General features: G+C 42.8%; 2 protein-coding genes across 4 annotated transcripts in view; one reads left to right on the top strand and one right to left on the bottom strand.

The window, feature by feature from the left end:
- On the bottom strand, positions 1-21,048 carry TPGS2 (tubulin polyglutamylase complex subunit 2). Of its 3 annotated transcripts, none has more exons than XM_057408152.1 (7): positions 20,916-21,039; positions 16,431-16,510; positions 7,751-7,838; positions 5,978-6,127; positions 4,235-4,348; positions 2,612-2,772; positions 1-614 (listed from the first exon to the last, which is right to left on the bottom strand). In XM_057408152.1, exons 1-7 carry the CDS (start codon positions 20,986-20,988, stop codon positions 387-389), a joined length of 894 nt encoding a protein of 297 aa, XP_057264135.1. In that variant the 5' UTR covers positions 20,989-21,039; the 3' UTR covers positions 1-386. The 3 variants fall into 3 exon arrangements, with proteins under 3 accessions (XP_057264135.1, XP_057264136.1, XP_057264137.1); XM_057408153.1 differs by having other exon boundaries at positions 5,996-6,127; XM_057408154.1 differs by lacking the exons at positions 1-614; positions 2,612-2,772; positions 4,235-4,348 and adding an exon at positions 4,355-5,201 and having other exon boundaries at positions 5,996-6,127; positions 20,916-21,048.
- Positions 20,865-21,118, top strand: part of KIAA1328 (KIAA1328 ortholog) — a 181,431-nt gene continuing 181,177 nt past the window's right edge. The window contains exon 1 of the mRNA XM_057408151.1: positions 20,865-20,952. The gene's annotated coding sequence lies outside the window, so the exon portion shown is untranslated. The remainder of the gene's footprint in view (positions 20,953-21,118) is intronic.

Genomic DNA, 21,118 nt, shown 5'->3' with positions numbered 1-21,118 from the left:
TATCTTCATACACTGTATTTCAGCATAGGTCTATTAAAGTAATGGTGACTTACATCTGCTTTCATTTCACTGCTGTAGTTGTACAAGAACAAAAGCTTCCCAATACAGCAGTGACATCAACGGCTTCTTCATGCCCTCTGGAAAGTACATACTGCAAGTAGCAGAAGGAAATTAAATCAGTGTCTCAAGATTTTTTCTCCCAGTCTCAAGGAACCACATCCCTCCCATGTCAAAGTACATTGTGGCTTTATTTCATGCAAATGCTGCAACGTGTTTTCATTGGGCACATCTATTAATGCACAAGGAACTCCATCTGAACCATTGACTCTGCATCAGAGAACATCAAAGCTTGTTGAAAATACTGTTCAGGGTCAGATCTGGTGGTCTCACTTCCTTGAAGAATTCCCAGCTAGCGAGGATGTCTTGGAGGAGGTCATGCTCGTGTGACTCTTTTGGGAGCCTGACGGCTGGGAAGGTTGTTTCTTTTTGATCACTGGTGTTTTGTTCTTGCTTTTAAATACTTTATTGGGGTCCAACTTGTTCACGAAGGAATCAGCTTCTTCAGAGAGGAGAGATGTGTTGATGGTTATGGGTTTATACATGTTAAACCATTGCTGAAAGGCAGGATGGTGGGGAAGGAAGAGGTTAAAATCAAACTGCACTTAGACATTTACACCCTCTTGGCCCTCCCTCCTGAGACTTGATTTTGATCACACACCACTTATCAGTTTGCAATTTACGGGACTGCAAAGAGTGCCTTTTGATAAGGATACATAAGGCACAGCTACAGTCCTGGAACTGCCCCACATTCCAGACATGGAAGAGGAGAACCAGACATAAACCTAAAACTAACTTTCCTGCAGTGTAACTCCTATCAGGAGCAACTCTTGATTTAAACAACAGGAAGAAAAGCAAAAGGACGGGTTGAAACTAAACCACACTTACTTAGATTCAGACAAGAAGAAAAGATTTCAAATCCTTGGAATTTAAATGTACTTATAAATTGGACCCAAACTAGTTGAACTCTCAAGATACAGTCTCCCTCCCTTTCTTCACACATTCAATAATGCAGGATTTTTAACTCTTTACACAAAGAATTTTGTGTTTGTTTCTCTTCAGTTAGATTTCACATCTAGAAGTGACCACAATAAGTCATATTTTTCTTTTTGGTTCCCAGATGCCACTACAGTGCATTCCTCATCTTTGATGTTTTTCCTATCACTTTTCCATTGACAAAGTCAGGAAATGAAACTGTGGGCATTATGGTATTACAAATCCCACTGAAACCGTGAGCAAAATGTTGAACAAGATGAACAAAAGATCAATATGAAAATGTAGATGGCAATCTCTTCATGTACTGCTTAATGGAAAACAGCTTTAATATGCCACCCTTGAAGACCTTTAAAAATGATAATGGTTAACACACTAGGAGGATTTTAACTAGCAGAGGCTGCAAATGATTAGGGAATACATGAATGATTTCACTAAGGTTTGTGAATATACTGAACATAACAAAATATTCTAGTAGGAAAGTTAGAGAAAGGCAGAGCACAGACATATGTTAAGGGGACCACGCACACAGCCTCCACCGACAAAGCAGAGCACAGTGTAACAGGGAAGACACTAGAAATACAAAGAACAAAATTCTACAGCCACTGATAGATGGAAAGTTGGCAGTGATCTTAGTGAGTAGTTCTGATGCACACAGAGATCAAGGCAGGACCAAGGAACGTCATGCTGGTGAGAGAGCTGGCATGTCTGGATGAAGTGCAGGACACTCACCAAGACCTGCCTGGGCTTGCCAGCATGCAGAGATATTGTATTTGCTTTTGTGCTGTGTTCAGAAGTATTATCAGTTCCATTCCTCAACCTCTCACAAGGTTGAATCAGGGTTTGACAGGCTTAGGGCCCAGTCAGACACTGCGGAATGGCAGGTGCTTCCAATAGTAGGGTCCTGGCAGAGCAGAATAGCAATTTTAATAATAATGAAGGGCTGGAATGGTCACAAGGCTGTACCTGAAGCTCTCCTACAACTACTTCTAGGACTGCTGGCATTTAAATTACCCTTTTTTTTGGCATCATTTTTATCAAGGCATCCCTTCATGACTGAGGAGGATGCAAAGGAATTGGTATTCTTGGCAAGGCTCAAGTCCATAGTCTTCTCTGGGTTCCTATCTAATTTGTACCTGGGCTTTCCTCTTCACCCAGAGAGCAGCAGGCTCTTCCTCAGTGCTACGCCCAGAGACAATCTTACGTAGCTGTGGGGATGAATGGCTTTGCATCTCCTCATTTGCCAGCAGTCACGGAAGTGAAGGCTTGCCTCAAAGTCAAGAGAGCAAAGAAATAATTGGAGCTTCACTACCTGCTATTAAAGGTCAAAGGTAGAGTCCAACTCAGGTGAAGAAAGCAGGGTTAACACAAAATGTTATTGAATTTACTAACATAAATGAATGACTGTTAACATGCTACAGGATATGAAAGACTCATGGCCCGTTCCATAGCTCCTTAAGGAGGCCCACTCAAGCCTACAGACTGCTTGTCAAAAGGTGAGAAGATGTTTTTACATCTATGCTTATGCAAAATACTGATGAGCTGGATCCTGCTGTCCTACCTTGGCCTGGGGGCTGACCCCATAGCTGGTGAAGGCGTACTGCCACTGTGGAAGACCCAGGTGGGTAATGAGCAGGCGGTAGTAGGCTGTGAAGGTTTTGGTGAGGAAGTGCCAATACAGAGCTCTGTCCAGGAACCATATCTCTGTGTCTGGGGAGACAACTAGAACAACACAAACACAAATTACACTGTTGTTTTGCAGTGGTAAGATCAATTGCTGGCCATTGTCAGGTGGGAGACACAACATACTTATCAGAAAGGCTGCAGCTTCTAAAATGCAGCATCCCTGACTAACACAGATGGTTATCCAGAGGAATGTGGCTTACTGGTTAGAGCATGGGGACTGAAAAAGATGTAGTTCTGCTCCTGGCTTTACCAAAAATTCTTGTGCAACAGCCATTACACTGACTTTCCCCACCATACAATGGATGCAACGCTGTTCCTGCCCAACCTGGGGCTGGTACACTGCATGGAACATGCTTGGACATCAGCAACTTTCTGGTGTTAAGTTCAAAGTACAATTATGGCAAACATTTATCTGCTCCACAAAGTAAAAACAACTAACTCAATTGTCAGTCATCTGGATTACTAAATAGAGTTCAGAGTCTGGAAGTCTTAGAACCGTGTGCTGCCAACAAAAACACATTTTGCAAAATCTTTCCACAGTGATCAAGTATTTCTCTGGTGGCTACATCCTTTGTAACATAAAAAGACGTGATTTTACTTGTGAAATTGAAACGCTGAACACTGCTAATTAAACACACTGCCCCCTGCATTGACAGCAACACTGGGAAACAACACTCCCTTCCCTTGCCCAGGTTAGCCACTGCATGTGCTGAAATCACTAATGCTGCAAAGCAAGAGGTCAGGTAAGTTTCTGCCTTGGGAGCTGCAGTCACGCCCAATGAACACAAGAGATAACAACCACAGAGTTTTGTTAAGGACAGGTATATAACAATTGCACACCCCTACACAGTAAACACACATGTATGCATGTACACCTAGTGACCTGTGCATTGTGTCTGATGAGAACTGCTTTACCAGTGCCTCAGGTGTTTCACTAATTGTTGCTAACGGTTTTCTCTGTATCTGTCAGAAGAAACAGCCCAGCTCACATCTTTCACCCTGCTGTCCAACCCTTACTACCAAATTTTGGTCTAGTTAGCATCTGGAGGCTCTGCATCCATGCACAGGGTGGAAGAACTAGTCTAAGGCTGTCTCTATCAAGACCTTTTTTAGCATCTACCCATTGCTTCTAAGAACAGCTCCAGGCTTTCTCATCAAAATAGAAGGGAATTGTTTCCAGACATGTAAGTAACCAGAGATATGTTGGTGGCGCTCTGTATTATTTCAACATGGCTGTCTGTAGGTCATATGTGAATGCTTTCTTGTTTGTATGCATGCAGAAATCATAACGCAGAGTCCCAACATTAAAAGGGGGAAAACATTAGCTCTAGTAAAGTCTCTATGAGGTTTAGCCCCTGACTTCAATGGAGACAGAACACCCCAGTAAATGTTCATCTACAAATTGCAAAGATGATCAGAAATACAAGATGATTCTACACGTGGCCTGCAGATACAATCCACAATGAAAGATGGCTAACTTTGCTCTTTTCAGTCTTACCTGGTTTAGCATGCTTATAAACAAGGCAAACTTTCCCATTCCCATTGCATGGGTCTAATTCAAAGATGAGACTACGAGAATCAAAGTGTGGCTTCTCTGGTTTGTCTCCATGGCCTGAAAACAGGAAAAAACTTGATGAAACATATTTGGAAAACTGACTGTGACTCAGCTACCAAAAGGCAATTTATTTGATACTTATTAATAAATCAGCCAAGGAACAACTAAATCTATATTTATACTTCTTGACTAAGTTCCCTGCGTTGAAAAAATAAAAGAACTAAACCAAAAAGTGAGAAAAATGTTAACCTGTTATGAAAACAAACCAGAGTCAAAATCAGTTGACTGAAAAAAGATATCAAGCTGCTCTCTAGTCCTTCCCTGGCATAAAGCAAGATCAGCTTTACAGATGTCACTCCTGAGACGTGTTTGCTTACTCTTTTCTTACAGTTCTCCAGTGTTGGAGATGCCACAATCTCCCAACAGTCAACTCAAATCCATTGTTACCAATTAGAAGTGTTCCTCAGGTGGATCCTAAATCTTCCTTGCTCCAGCTGAAGTCCATTATTTCCATCCTATCCACCCTCCCTTTCTTGCCGCACTTTATTCTTTTCTAAGGAGGACAGGGAGAACAGTTTATTCTTTTTCTCTGACAGAAGTCTTTGATGACCTTGGAAACAAATATATTTCTTCATACATTCCAGTGTGACATCAGGGTCCTCAAAAGCCACACTGTCTGACTCATATTCAACTCGCGGCCCACAAGCACCACAAAGCCTTTCTACAGGACCATTCTGGGATGCGTAGCTGCAAGTTTTTGCAGGACATCAGTTTGAATTTCAAAGCTCCTCAAGACATAAGAGCTGTACTCTTCAGACGAATTTTCTGTGGAAGTCAGGGTACGATCTCTTGTGGGGATGTAGCTTTTTCTCAGCGTACCTTATAAGTGCATCAGTGGAAGTTTGAGTGGCTAAATGGAAGCAGAATTTGGCCCATTTCATTACAATGGCTAGAAGATCAAGACTGCAGCCAAGCTGGAATGTGCAAAAGGAATCTTCCAGCCATATTTAGCAGTTACAAGAGCTATAGAGATTCAGAGACAAAACTTAAATCAAATAGCTATTTGTTAAGGAGTCAGCATGACACCTGGCTCTGTTCTCACCTTCTTTATTCTCCCAGTCTTGTTAGACTGTAAGAGGTCTAAGAAAAGGAGTGGGCTTTTCTTTTTCTTTTTCTCTCTAAACTGCAGCATGCCCAGCATTCTTAGGTGGTCTGGAAACACACATTTTCCAGTGTCACCTCACACTTACATGTATTCACCAGAGTTATTTTTCCAATTCCAAAGAGCACATCCTGCTGCCTTTTTATTACCAAGACATAAACTGTTATCTTTTGTTCGTGTGACACTACAAGGACACAAAGACTTTAGAAGGTGAATCACTGGAGGAAGCCTCAGTTAAAAAAATAAATAGGGAAAAGGCAGAATAGGAGCCTGCCACGCTGTCAAAAAGAGGATGCAAGTAATACTGGCAACTGGCAGCATTAACAATCCTCATGAGATTCTCAGCATACAGACCTACCTCTAAAGGCCATAGGGGACTAACAGGAATATATAGTAGATCCAGCTCAGGAGACAAAGAAAACCCCATCTACTTGGGAATGACCTTTGCTGTTGCAATATCCATGTGCTATATCCTAACATCATCCTAACAGAGCAAAAGCGATGAGACAGAGAACATTTTCTACCTGTTAATAGGATGTTACCTTCCTCGCCTGTGTCATCTTCCAGGTCAGCAAGAGTTGGTGCATTAGGCAGAGTGTACATAGAGGAATCTCCAAGCCGACATAGCTTCGAGACACTATTAATCACCATGGAACCCAGGGGCATTGGTGTATCTGCAATAAGAGTGACCATTAATCACATACAGTGTCAGGAGGTATTTCTTTTCCTCCACGCATCAACTCAACCTCTTTGAAAACAAAGCTGGGGAGAAGAGGTGTGAATACCCAGCAGGGCTGGATGCTTAACCAAGTCAGGCTCCAGAGGAACAAATATTAGGCTTTTTCAAACATAGAATCGCACTTACAGGTGATGTGACACCAGTGCAGGTATGAGAATTACACTGCTGGCTAAGCCTCTGCTGCAGCTGTTAGCCTAGTCCTGTGAAACCGGCTATTAAAAATCCTGCTAGCTAAAACCACCTCCTCAAAACTCTTTCTTGCTACTGTCCTTCCTACCAGAAACCACTCCACCCATTCATACCGTATTGGGTAGCTCATCCTCTTCCACCCCATATACCTGCTCAGGGTGCATTCCCTTGTTTCCCACTCCAACTGTGTTGTCAACATGTGGGTGCTGCTGAATGAATGCTTATCACTTGTCTCTATTGAGGACTAGTCTTGTTACCAGACATTGACCACCCTGTTCCACCACGTGCCAGTGTGAAAGGCCTCTGTAGGCGGTACTGGATGCTTGCTCAAACAAGGCAGTAATGTGAGCTGCACTGGCCTCTTTGTAGTTGTGTGCCCTGAAAACAAGAGTCTTCAGAGTCACAACACACTAAATCCCACTTGAAACATGATGGGACTCAGCGCAGGTGCTAGAGCCCTGATTTCAGCTTGTTTCTTGAAATGAAATTTCACTTCCTGAGGAAAACCCCTGTATGTCACACCCATTTGTGGAAGTAAGCAGTGTCCACAGCCCAATTTGACAACCTCACTTGAAGGCAACAAGAGGTAGGATAATAGTTGCAGGCCTCCAGAGAAGGAACTGCCTAATTCTTGCCAAACGAGGACAATAAAGCTTGATCCTGTACTTAGTTCCACCACAGACTCCAGAAATTGCTCCAGTGAATGGTGGAAAGCAGAATCATGCTCTAGCATGTACATATACGTTTTAATGAGAAAGAGGCATTATCAGAGGGTAACTCTTCCTATTGCTTTTTGATAGGATAATATGCTAGAGCTGCTTCTCTCTCCAAGAACTATAGAGGCAGTGTAGGTACAAGATTTAAACTAGATACCTAAATCTGAGTGTCAATAGCTGGCCAGTGTATTAAAGAATGGTATTTATTTGTTTGGTTTCTAGCCAGTGTTCAGGATACATGTCTCTTTTGTGCAAGTCCAGCACATGTAAGCAACATGCTTCCTTTTGCACCAGGAAGGGATCCTTGATGTGCAGGCATAATTTTTTCTTCACATCTTTAATATAGTCTACTATCCCACACAGGACTACACTCACTTACTAATTCAGAGGTCAGTTTTCTGTAGTCACTGATGAAGCTGCCTAGCAGAAACAAACTACTTCTTGTTTGGCTTTTCTCTTGTTTTGAAAGTTAAGGAACGGTGCTATTTTTCATTCAAAATTACTTGCCGCATGTGCTTTTGCTCAGATTAAGGCAGGATGCTGACAGATGTGTACTGACTGTGCAGAAAGTAAGGTTGAAATTAAAGAGATCCTGAAAAGGAAAGACTGGCTGCAGGGAAATGAGGGTATTCATGCATGATACATTGACTTGCCATCGGTCTTCACACTCCAGGTCATCTGAAAGCCATCGGTCATTAGATAGAAGTTCTTTAAATCCTCTGGCAATATGCAGGAATTTTTCTGCAAACAACAATCAGAATGTTATGGGAAAATGCAGAATGTGCCCCAAACCCAAAGTACAACTGAATATTGAATCACATAATAGAACCATGGAACCATAGTATAGCAGGTTGGAAAGGACCTCAAGGATCATCTGGTCCAACCTTTCTTGGCAAAAACACAAGAAAGACACAATACAAGCCCAGCACCCTGTCCAGCTGAATCTTAAAAGTGTCCAACATTAGGGAATCCACCACTTCCCTTGAGAGATTATTCCAATGGATGAATGTTCTCATTGTGAACAATTTTTCTTGTGTCCAGCCAAAATCTCCCCAGCAGTAACTCGTGCCCGTTATCCCTTGTCTTTTCATATGACTCCTTGTAAAATGGGAGTCTCCATTTTCTTTGTAGCCATGCTATAAGTACCGGAACATGTTGAGAAGGTCTCCCCTGAGCCTTCTTTTCTCATGGCTGAACAAACCCAACTGTCTTAGCCTTTCCTTACATGGAAGGCTACCCAGTCCTTTGATCACTGGAGGTTGGACTAGATGATCTCCAGAGGTCCCTTCCAACCCTAATGATTCTGTGGTTCTGAGATCAGCTTTGTGTTCCTTCTCTGCACCCTTTGCAGCCTGTCCACATCTTTTTTCTATAGTGGGAACCAAAACTAGTGACAGGTCTCAGCTGTAAAAGGGGCTGCTCATCACCACCCTCTGGGTGCAGCCAGTCAGCCAGTTCCCCACCCACCACACAGACCACTTGTCTGGGCTGTGATGTGTTAGTTTTTCTATGAGGAGGCTGTGGGAAAACATACTGAAAACGTTTGAGAAATCCAGGACAATGTCCACCACTCGCCCCACATCAAACAAGCAGGTTACTTTTTGTAGAGGTGATCAGGTTTGTCAAACACAATTTGCCCTTGGTGAATCTGTGCTTAACTTGACTTGTGATAGGCCCCAGGAAGATTTGTTAAGTTTCCTGGGGACTGAAGTAACACACATGTGTGGGTCCTTTAAGACGTTCTGGTAGATGGAGATGATATTTTCCTTTTTCCAGTCTTCTGGGACATGTCATATATCCAAGACTTCTCATAAGATTATGGAGAGTGGCCTTGCAATGACGTCAGCCAGCTCTCTTAATACCCTTGAGTGGATATTGTCAGGGCCCATTGATTAGCAGGGGTCAAGCCTCTGTAACAGTTCACATACCAACTCTTCCTTCACTGATGGTTGGTCTGTGTTTGCATCAACCTGGATTTTTGTTCCCAAGGCCTGCAGTCTAAAAGTGCTGATAAAGACAGAGAAAGAAAGTGAAGAGAACCTCTGCCTTTTCAGTGTTATTGGTGACTTATTCCCCTATGCTGCTTATCAGTGGGCCCATATTTTTCTTCTGTTTCTGCTTGTTGTTCACATACCTGAAGAACTCTCTTGTACTTTTGACATCTCTGGCCAATTGAAATTCGAGCTGAGCTTTTGCTTTTCCATGTCTCTGCACACCCTGGCAATGCCCTTGAAGTCCTCAACAGGTATTCATCTGCTTTTCCATCTCTGGTATGTTTATCTTCTGTGTTTGAGCAGACTCAGAAGTTCACAGTTAAGACAAGGGGGTCTCTTGCTCTGTCTACTTCCCTTATCTTTAAATGCAATGAATTGGTTTTGTGCTTCCAAGGGAGTGCTCTTGAGAATCTCACAGCACTCGTTAGCTCCTTTATCCTTCATGGAAGCTTCCCTGGAATCCCTCCCAACAGAACTCTGAGCGAGCTGAAGTTTGCTGCTGTAAAATCTAAAACCTTTGCCTTAGCGCTAAACTTCAGTATGCTCAACTGATCACAAACTCTGCAATATAGTGATCCCTGCAGCCAAGGCCATCACTGAGATATTACAAAGCAGGTCTTTTTGGTTTGTGAGCAGCACACAGTTCAGCAGTGCCTCATTCCTGGTTTGACCAATGTCATCTAACATCTGTATGAAGAAGCAGTCCTCTACGCAGTCCAGGAACTTGATGAATGTGAGTTGCATTATTTCCAACAAATGTCTGAGTAGCTGAACTCCCCCACAAGAACCAGGCACTGTTGACCTGAAGCTTGCTTAAGTAACCCAAATACAGCTTTGCTGGCCTTACTGTCTTGGTTTGGAGGTAGGTAGCAGATGCCTATTGTAAGGTACCCCTTGGAGACAATATATTTCCAATATTGTGCCTCTGCTGGGACAACTTCCCCACAGCTACTATAAAATGTAACATTCAAAGTCTCATAAAATAAATGAAGAATATTCTGGTAACCAGTAGCTAAGGAAAAGAAACATGCACATGCTGCTCATGTAGATTTATTTAGTGACACAAATTTGTAATATCTCAGGAGATGTTGATCAGATTCTTCTCCATGTCTGCCGCTTGTACACGTCCAGTTATCTGCCTTAATGTTGCCTAAATGCATCTGTCAGCGGGACCTACGTGCCAGCTGTGCATCCAAATGCAGTGCTGGCCTTCAGTCACCAGTGACTGGCACAAGCAAAGAAAGGTGCTGGCCTCCTCCTGTCTACATTCCTTACTACCCCCTAGGACCAGGGCAGCCCTTCTGCCTGTTAAATCTTTATCCTCAGTCACTTTCTTTGAGTTGCTACAGTCCCTGTCCCCCAAGCTGTGGCGTATCCGCTGTGCAGAACCCTCTAACACACCCACAACCTCTACTCCTGCATGTTTACTCTCTAAGCAAATCCATTTATGCCAGTAGACTGCTGCTGACAAGTCCCAGATACTAATGGCTTTGCAGCTTGCAGTAGGCCAGGTCACTTGAGTTAACCCATCAGCAGCCTGGTTGCTAGTACAGTGCTTTTCTAAGCCAGGCAGGGAAAATCTTCAGATACAACAGCTATTAAAGCAGGGAATCTGATACTGTAGAAACTTTGTATTAAGGAGAATTTCCTGTCCTTTGATAACAGTCTGCTGATGCCTGAGGCCCTGGTGGTAAGTTTCAGGAGATTACTAAGCCACATGTACATATCTGAAGTTCTTCAGATGCCTTTAACAAACACGCCTTCTTCTGTGGGTTCTTCTCAGTCCTAAATATTTACAATTTCATGCTGCGCTTTCACCACTTCCAATTTCAAGATGCTGTTGTAAGCACAGTGACTAGGTTTAAAACTATGAAGAAAGAAAATAAGACAGACCTCAGAGGGCCTGTCAAAGCCTCAGAAGAGTACACACGTTTACGCAACACTTTCAGTCCATTTCAAGCCCTGCAGTTTTAACTAATCTATCCCACCAGTAAAAATATACATGCAAACAGCTCTCTTGACTTCAGTAGCTGTTCTCAGTCCCCTGGGATGACAAAATCTAAGTTTTTAAAACTTCCACTAAGGTATCCAGTTAAATACTACTACAAACCAGGCACAGGTCAATTTAACAAACATAGCTGATTAGGACATGGAAAAATCATATCTGAACAGGTCTTCTGCTCTGAACCTCCCTTTCTGGATGGAAAGATTAACATGTGCATGTTTCTTCAAATGGCTGTGTTCCCCACTTTGTTTTAGGATTCTTCTAACCATGTCACTTTGCATGACTCCTCAAATGATGGTGCAAAATACATGGGTGGAAAACGCTGTACCAGAGCACATCTGGGGTCTATAGCAAAAGAACTCTCGACAGAAAGCTTCACTAATAGCCATCTCTCAGAAAGGTTTCATTGATCTGTTATGTTACGCTCAGCCACACGACCCTATGGCGTCAAAACAGTTATCTTGTGACAGCAGAGAAACAAGCTACTACTAGATACTAAAAATGGCTTCTCAAGCTTAAAAATGGCTTCTAAAGCTCTGTGCTCCTCCAGCTCCATAAAATACAATATTCCTAATAACGTGCCAGAAGTGGCTTAACCACAGACCTGGCAAGCAGCTGTTTTCACTACAGTCATCTGGTTACACTCATCAGCTCATAAAATGAAATATCCCAAGTGTCCAATATGGTGTGTGAGGTCTACTGCTTTTGTTTATTGTCTGTAACATCCCCAAATATTATGTCTCCCAAGACTCCCAAGAGAGCACAGTCCACTGAGGATAAAGAAGAGTATTGGAACCAGATTATTTTTTGCTGCCAAGACCTCATCAGCACTGGATCCACAGCTAAAACACTGACATATGGCAATTCACTTAAAGCACTGCTGAAACAAGGCTTCCCAAGCTAATATCCTAAAGAAATGAACAACAGTCAAAGCTTATAGCTTGAGAGAGACTTCTTTTAAAAGCTTAATGAGTTTTATCCAACTTCTGGAGAGAGAAGGAAGGGATTTATGTCACTTCTCGGGCCTTATAAGTACTACAGTACATCAGCAGCCTCCTTTCTCTCTCCCTAATGTTTAATGTCTGGTCTGCCCTAGCTGCCAGTGAATGCAGTACTGAGATGTTCTTGCTGCACTTTTTATAAATCTGACTGGGGAGGCTCCCAGGAGAACACGGTGCTTGGATTTCCTGCCCTGAAAGGCAGGGGGTTGGGGTAGACCTATCTCTAATCAGAATATTATGAAGCCTCACAGGAGAGGAACACTGCATCACAAATATTATCTACCTCACAACAGTTCTCCAGAATCTCCTCAGTTATGGGGCTTGAAGAAATATACCTTTCCTCTTGCACTGGTTCTGCTGGGTTCACTTCCCCACCTCTCTCATGGTCAGGGCCACAAGGCAGGCTCAAGATGGGCAGATCCTGTGCTTCTGGAAATCAAGGAGGGCAGCAAGAAGGACCCTTATGGATGTGCATACTTTTGGGTCAAAAAGAGATACGGTAGAAGCAACAAGGAAGACTTCTAGAACAGCCAGGGACAACCACCACAATTTCCACTGAGATCTGCATGCAGAGAGAGTTTCCAAATTGTCTGGTAGCCTAAGACAGTTGACAACAGGAAAGCACCAGGCTGCTTGAGAGCTTTTTAATTGTTTTATTACAGAAAAATACATCTTTGTCCACAAAGTGCCTAAGGAGAAACAACATATTTCCCTTGTAGAGTTGTAGAACATCAAAGCTCCAGCAACATGATGGGCAGGGATTGCTTACAGCCAGCCAGGGGCAGTTCAGACACTGCTAATAAGCTAATAAGAGTACAATGACCCCCTTCATTTTCCTTGGCCTGCTGTGGTGCTGAGCACTGTGGTGCTCCAGCTACTCCTAACAGAATGCAATTTTCTGATTTTGAAAATCAAAACAAGGATGTGAGTGACTTGTCTTCTGGTTGAAGCAGAAAAGAAAATGTGGTTCAGACACAGCCACAGCTGATACCAGAATGCCTCCTTATCACTATTCTAGTGTAACACTGACTTTTAAAAACTGCACATGGAAGGGAGCAGGGCAGTTGCCAGCCTAATTTTAGGAGTAGGAATGGGTTCATAGGACAATGTAGTTATTAGCACTGGCATTCCAGTGACCTGGAAACTCTGTCTTTATCCCCCTTCTGTTGCATGTCTTACTTTCCTGAGGAAAAGATATCATCTTGCTAGGCCTAAATTTTTATTTAAATATTTTGAACTGCTTTAAAGTTTTGGGGAAATGATGTATATATGTAACAATTATATACCTTACGTATCTTAGTGAGTGTGCTGATTTTCAATAAAATATTGATGATTGATTTCAAATTCCATTTCCTGAGCAGCTCTTTCTGCCTCTACACAAAGCCTGAGAAAGAAAACTCTTCAGCTCTCTTACTGTCATACTGCTTTGTCTCCTGTCATGAAGCCCACCTTCCTCTGCAAAGCCTCAGAGCAGCTAACAGACACTCAACAAGCTGATCTAGGATTTTAGAACTTCCATCACAGCATTCACTTAAATACTAGCACAAATCAAGCACAGCCCAATTTAACAAGCACAGCTGACAGAGGCAAAAAATTTGCACACTGCGAGCACTATCAGAACATGATTTTAATCATAGAATGGTTAGGGTTGGAAAGATTAAGATTCATAATTTAAAGAAATGTTGACTTTCTTTTAAGAATTCCTGAATACCATGTATTTTCTCTTAGCAACAATACTGTTCCATTGCAAAACTGAAGTAGGACTGGAAAAACTGCTTCTAGAAAAAAAAAAAAAAGTGGAGCTTTTATTCGTTGTCAATGAAACCACCTTCCCCTACATCATACAAAAACCCCTTCAAATACTTGCATAACCAAAACCGTAGAGGTGAGTTACAAATACAGGCTGTGGCAAGTGTGTGCATAAGTATTGCCACCTAGTGGCTATGAAAAAAAACAGTGATAAAAGTGAAAACTAGATACACTCAAACTTGTATTCACATTCAAGCAGGATGAATTTGAGGAAAAGGGGGTACAAGTTTATCCTAGAAGGACCTTGGGAGGTGCTGAATGCTTTGCCCTTAATCATCATTGCAGGACGTACTGCAATTGCATGGACTGTGTTAGATATCAGACTTCATGTCCAAAGCTCAAGAAAAAAATACGAAAACAAAAAGTTACCTGTTAATTCAAGAAGTACATTTGAGGCTTTGTCAAAGCAAATGGGAGCAAACCCAAAGAAATAGATTCCAAAGTCCTTCACCATTAGCAGTCTACTCAACTGATCTACTTAATCTTCACCATTTACTTTCACAATGAACTTAGTCCATCACTGGTGGGTTGGGGATGGAGCTGAAGTTTTGTTTTGACATCTCTGGAGCCAAGTGATTTGGCTACAGCATTTCAGAGTTTGGCTTTACAAGAACAGCTCAATTTTGAAACAAGCCCAGTTTAGTTAGGAGGAGTAGAAGCACCTGATATGAGAGCAGTACTGTGCTCAGGAGAAGCAGTCCCCTCCACTCAACAGAAGAACGAACAAACATCATTCTTGTTGCCACCAGGCCTGACCTGGCTCACAGTCAGAGGCCTCAGACTTTCCAGACCAGTTAATCTGACACTTGAACAACAGTTACAGGAGGAGATCAGGAAACAATTCACATGAACCTGAAAAACCGGACACTTCTGCCTGAGCACAGTTGCTGGCTACTGTACAAGTTTCAGTAAATACCATAGGTTTATATCATATACATTCTGACCGGTTTATAAAATCTTGATATATATCACTAATGGGATAGGGCTTTACCAAAACTAGTGCGAGATTCTTTGCTACTGTTTAAGAAAAACTGTAAAGGGCAAGGTGCCATCAAAGGGGAAGTTATTTTAAGCAGTGGTAACATGTGCAGTCCATGAGAGCATGGGCACTAGTGCATAGCCAGGGCTGGAGGAGGAGGAGGATGTTTTGCTTATCTCCATCCTCTGCCACACAAAGGCCAGCGAGCTTCTGAGCTGTACCTTCACTACATCTGAGTAACACCATGAAAGTATTTATTCCACCGTACTGGTTATCCCAGCTGAAATTTTATTCCTAATAGCTTGTACAGTGCTGTATTTGGCTTTTGCCTTAAAACAATGTTAACAAAACACCCGTGTTTTAGTTGTTGCTAAGTAGCACTTACTCTGATCAAAGACTTTTCAGTCTCTCATGCTCTGCCAGTGAGAAGGAGCACAAGAAGCCCGGAGGGCGCAGACCTGAATTAGCCAAAGGGATATTCTATCCCATAGCTTGCATTGTGCATTACTTGGTTGTTGTGTTTTGTTGTTTGTTGTTTTTTTTTGGGGGGGTGGGGGGTTAGAAAGAGGGTGTAGAGGGAACAGGGTTTATTCGTTCCTCTATTTCCTTAAGAAAAAATATTATTACTACTATTATTGTTGTTGTATTATTATATTGTACTTTTATTTCAATTATTAAACTATTCTTACCTCAACCCACAGGTTTTTACCTTTTTTTCTGATTCTCCTCCCAGTCCCACTGCAGAGGAAGGGGAGTGAGTGAGCAGCTGCATGGTACTTAGTTGATGGCTGGAGTTAAACCACGACATCCACCATGGTCATGGGATTGATAAGCATACGTATATTTTAAAAAAGGACCAAAAATGCCATCGCTGCCCAGCAGAGTCACAGAACAGTATTCAGGAGCCCTCTGGTCACACCTTTTGATGCAGGGAGGTCAGCTAATATGAAGGTAGCATGTGTCTTTCACAGTCTTCTAGAACAGGCAATGGGACATGCTTTGGACAAAAGATAGGGTTGGTTAGATGGAGAGGAGGTGGAAGAAAGGGCTGTGAGAAATGGAGGTGAACAGTTGAGACTGAAAAGAGAAAAGATAACTGGAATGAACTGAGTGCCTCAGTCGTATTTTCCAACTTGAGGACTTTACCTTTAATGGCCATGAATAATGAAAAGCTGCTCCATTTTGTTTGAAAGGGAGTAAGAAAATGGTTTCAGACCTGAGTCAGAACAATGCTTGTTCTTCACTGAGTCACCACTGTTGCTGCCTACTACAGCTATGTCATTTCTTTTTAGAGTTGCCATTCTGAATATACCCACACTGCAGAAGTTTTTCTAACAGATCGGGCATATGCAATAGCCTAAAAGACTATTGGTAATACCTCATGAAAACAAACAAAAAATATCTCTTTAGGTTCCTCTGTTCCTCAAATTTGGTAGCAGGCTGTATCACAATAAAAGAAAGGGCAGCCATTGCATTTGATATTCTCCATGGGCTGCTGTACATTCAGACAGACCTCACTGCAATATTACCACAAAAAATACTCACTTGCTCCCATGAAATGATTGTGCGGCGTTCAGCTGGCTCCTTTTCCACAAACTTCACCTCAGCAACTCCTGGAGAAGTCTCTAAAAGGAAAAGAAGAGCATGCTTGCAGCTGGCACTGTGAGCCAGACAATTTCGCAAGTTATTGCGACTGACAGCTGAGGAAAAGGCATTAATGACTGCAAGCATTGTGCTAGTGACTGAGCAGTCACTTTCTTTTGTCTGTAACTGTACTTGGCAAGTCTTGGCATAAGGATGCCTAGGGCTGCACAAGGTGTCATCCTTTGATGTTTTTTATAGACATATATATACACACACACATACACATAGTTCATATTCAAGGCGTAATCTTTTGCAGAGGGTTCATGGGAAAATAAACCATGGGCTCCTAGCAAACTGCAACTCTTTCTTTGTAAGCGTGCCCTGCAGTTTCAGTTGGGTAGGATATTCTTAGTTTGACACAAGATGTAGAAGCGTTGCTGTGAATTGCTAACAACCGTATTCCACAAAGATGGCGCGCTTCAGCATTGGATTCAGTGGGCTTGAACAGATGCAGAGTCTGATCCTGCTGAGGGGATCCACATGAGCAAACATCAGCTCATGCAGATCCCAGCTGGACATGCGTGAATTTGTTACGAGCACCAAGCTCAATTTATAAAAGTCATCTGAATATTTTATGGGAAAGAATGATATGTAAATGTAGATACTAACCTACATGGTGCTATCCTTGCGTGTGTGTGTGGCAGTACAGTCTCTCTTGCACTTATTATTTTATGATGTTTTACTTCATCTACAGCCAACTGACAGAGTTCCCACTGACTTTATTCACTTTGGATCAGGTCCAGAAAGACTACTAACTTCTTATTGTGGGAAGTGCAAGCCCAGCACACAGGGCCGCCGTGAAACAGAAGTGATCCCTATGCAGGGCTTTCAAGACCAGCTCTGCTGTGAAAGTATTAGCTTCCCAAAGCAGTCACATGTATTATAATTGCTTTCTGGTAAAACATACACAGCGCACTAGACAGGAAAGGCAGGCACTAGAGAGCTTTGGTTTGTTTTTTATCTCTAGTGCTGGGCTTTTAATTCTAGCAGTAGTGTTGTCCTTCTGTGTTGTCTGTTCTGTTGGTGGAGGAGCAGCACTTTTCAGGAAATCTAAACTTCACTTAATTGGAAGTATTGATGGGTATGTTGTCAGACAATTTAGAAGACAAAACATGGTACTAGAAAACAAACTCCAAGTTGAAGACAGAAAAAAAAGAAAAAGAAGAAAAATCACAGTGAGTCACCTAGGTAATGTCTGTCCAAGGGTTGTCTCAACATACAGAAGATTCTGATGTTTGGCTAAGTGTGACTTCCAATAGGTGGGTGCAATGCCGGGGAATCTGTCTCTTGCTCAAATATAAGCCACCCATGTGTATTCTGCTTCTAAAGAAGTATTCTGCTTCTGAAGAACCCTAACTGGTCTCTCCCATTTAAGCTATGCAAGCTAATTACTGTAACAGAGCAGTTGTTATTTCTGTGATCAAAGAAAACAGTAAGGATGTTTAATTCATCATGCACAACAGCTTGGCTGGGATGATGGAAAATTATGTATCATATCAGTCAAAGAAGATGTCTAGGAATGCGAAAACTGCGACTTCTGAAGAGGCCTGATCCAAATCCAAGATCAAAAGAAAGATAAATTCAGTCTTAAAAGCCTGAATGTTATATTAAAAATATCCATCCTGTGGGTAAACTGATGACCATGTTTAACAGATGTGTGTAGGTATGGATGAGAGCTCCGTTAAACATTAATAATGAGGAAAATAAGCCTGCCGTGAGTTTCTTTTTCTTTCAGACGGAAGAAATAAAGAAGTCACTTAGGTTAGACAAAAGGATGAAGCTTAAGTAGTTCAGGTGACTCCTCCCTATAACTATCTTGAATCAAGATCACAGTAAACTCTGTGCTACTTTTAGGACATTTCCTATGGAAGCTCTCAAAAATGCTCTGCAGGGCTGATTACAAAGAGTTGATGTAATGGTATGACACAAAGCTGAAGGGCAAATCATCATAGTATTATTAGTCCTTAACAGTACTGCTAATACTGTCTATAAGTTGGATAAACTCTCAGCATCTTTTAAAAATGCGTGAAAAGTTGCATTCTTATTTAATAAAGACTTTAAATAGTGAAGCATGGTCCTGCTCTGGGCAGCCCAGAACAGCTAAGACCTCCTGTTCAGATTTAGTTGTGAGCAATCAATGTTTCTGAAGTTTGCTGTTACTCACAGAACATCAGCAAAATTAATCCTACTGGCAACAGGAAAGATGCCTCTCTTTTCTCCTCAAATTAGAACCTCCATAATGCTTGTGAGAAAACAGTCACTTTGTAGGGCCTTTCACAGGGACTAGAAGTTAAAAAGAACAAAACAACCTCCTTCCCCCACAACCTCATATATGGAATTTGCTTAAAGGAGGGTTTTTGAAATGGTGCCATGAACATTTGTTTATAAAGGTACTGGAAAATGGGGCCTCAAGCTCCCGTATACCACACATGCAAAATTTTCTTGCTTAAGAGGAGTATATTGAGTTTCATTACATACTTAATTCTATTTCCTGATAAAAAAGTTCCACAACAGAGTTAAAAGCTTATTACTGCTTTTATGCTGTATCAGGTAGAAAAGTATCTACTGCCTTCATGAGAGTTCCCAAAAGAAGATTTAAAATAAGATAGTTTCTAGTGCCACAAACTACCAAGTAAGGCATCTTTCTGAATGAAACACCCTTTGTAATCTGAAAGAAGCAAACACTGAACAGATGGGTAATGCTTCCCAATTAGCTCAGTAATTCTAATTAATAGGGTGGTACAATCTACATGCTTTGGACTACTTCACTGGGAAAAAATGTGCAAAATTCCCCGAGGGAGTGAACAGACAGAGAAAAGAAGCAGAGTAAAACATCACTGCAACGGACTGGGGTGTGCATTGCTATATTGCACAATACAAGCAATCAGAGATATAGACAGAAAGTCAAAGAAAAAATAAACACAAACCAGGAAACACCTTCCATGTGAAAGGTACGTTACAGGAGTTTCAGAGTCCAGCTGGCACTGCCAAGCCTTGCTGGTGTAAATAACACACCTACCCAAAACAGTTTATATGGCGACATTACATTTGGACATAGATAACATCACGTAGACTGCATACTTCTGAGCCTGGGTGGTGAAAATGTGGGCAGGGCTAGTGAGTTTTCAAAAAGAGATACTTCAAAGAAAAATGTGCCATGATGGTTCATCAGAAGTAGTTTCACCTTTTATTGCTCGCACAGAGTAGATTGATACTGTTGTCTTGAGCTCCCAACTGGAAAACAAGAAAAAACAAACAAGGACCCCCAAGATGTCCAATAGTAAGTCAGTAAGAGAACGCTTAACAGATACCGAGGATGAAATCCTGTTCTCACTGAAGCCCACAGGAAGAATTTTCCTTTAATCTTTTAATCTTGTCTGTTTTAGCAGCTATCTAAAAACATATGCAAATAGCAATACTCTTCGGTTACCAAATGAAACTCACTGTCCTGCAATACAGCAGATGGGTGAGGGCATTACAGCAGTCACTTCTGGCTTTAAAATTCATAGGAAGAAGTTCTGGAACTGCAATCTGTAATGCTGTCATACCCTACAACACTGGGATTGGCAGAGATGTACTGCTTTCCAGCCATACAAACATGGCAGCTCTGTGCCTCGAGCTGCTGATAGATGAAAGGTCTGATGCTAAAACCCTTTACACATGCAAATCCTTTCACCAGCTCTTGTGATTCTACTGCCACGAGCGAAGTTTTGCCTGAGCAGCTTTCCGTTAGGTGTTGAACGCTTTGCAGTCCAGCTGAACTTCAAAGCGAACCGCAGGGATGCAAGAAGCCTCGAGATCTGAGCAAAACCCGGAGACAGCAAGCAGGGCATGCTGTGGAGAAAGTGCCATGGTACGGGAATAGCTACAGAGTGACTATTTATGGGGAGTTGGTCCTGAGCAGATCCACAGATTAACCTACCAGAGCTGTGCACTAGGCTGAACTCCCTTCCATTCGGCGCGCTACCTGCTCACCACACACTGCAACAGAAACTAAGAATTATGCATGATTTTGAACAAAACACCACTTTCTGTGCTTTCTCTGACACTGCGGGGCTCTCTTTAAGTACCAGGACTTCTGCTGCTGATTCAAATAATAGAAACAGGGAGGATGTGTGTGCATGTGGTCCCAGAGGAGGGCCCCAGCCATCCCTGTGCCCGGGGTCCCACCAGCAGCCGCCCAGCGCTCACACCCCGCGGTTCTCGGGGCTCGGGCACACACGGCCCGGGACGGGCGTGGACCGCGGGGCCATGGCGGGGCGGCGCTGAGGGAGGCGCCCTTCCCGCCCGCGGGCGGTTTCTGTGACAACCAAGTGACCACCACACCACACCCCGCCCCGCCCGCCCCTGGCCTACCTCAGGCCGCTCCCGCCCGCCGCCACTCACCTAGTATCCGTGTGACCCCCAGGGTGAGCTTGTCCAGGTAGGGCTTAACGCTGGCGGACGGCTTCTCCTCCATCCTCCCGGATGGAACCGGCTGCCTTCACCGCCAGCAGCCCGGCACACAGCGGACACCGATGGGGGCGTGTGCGACCAGGAACCTTTTTGTCCTTCCTCGCACCCCTTAGCCACGGCGGCGCTGCGCGGTG

The sequence above is a fragment of the Pezoporus wallicus genome, unplaced genomic scaffold (assembly GCF_028554395.1).
Source record: "Pezoporus wallicus isolate ANWC-B61680 ecotype Strahan unplaced genomic scaffold, APGP_CSIRO_Pwel_v1 contig_6996, whole genome shotgun sequence".
Taxonomy (NCBI): Eukaryota; Metazoa; Chordata; class Aves; order Psittaciformes; family Psittacidae; genus Pezoporus; species Pezoporus wallicus.
This window is presented reverse-complemented; position numbering and strand designations above follow the sequence as displayed.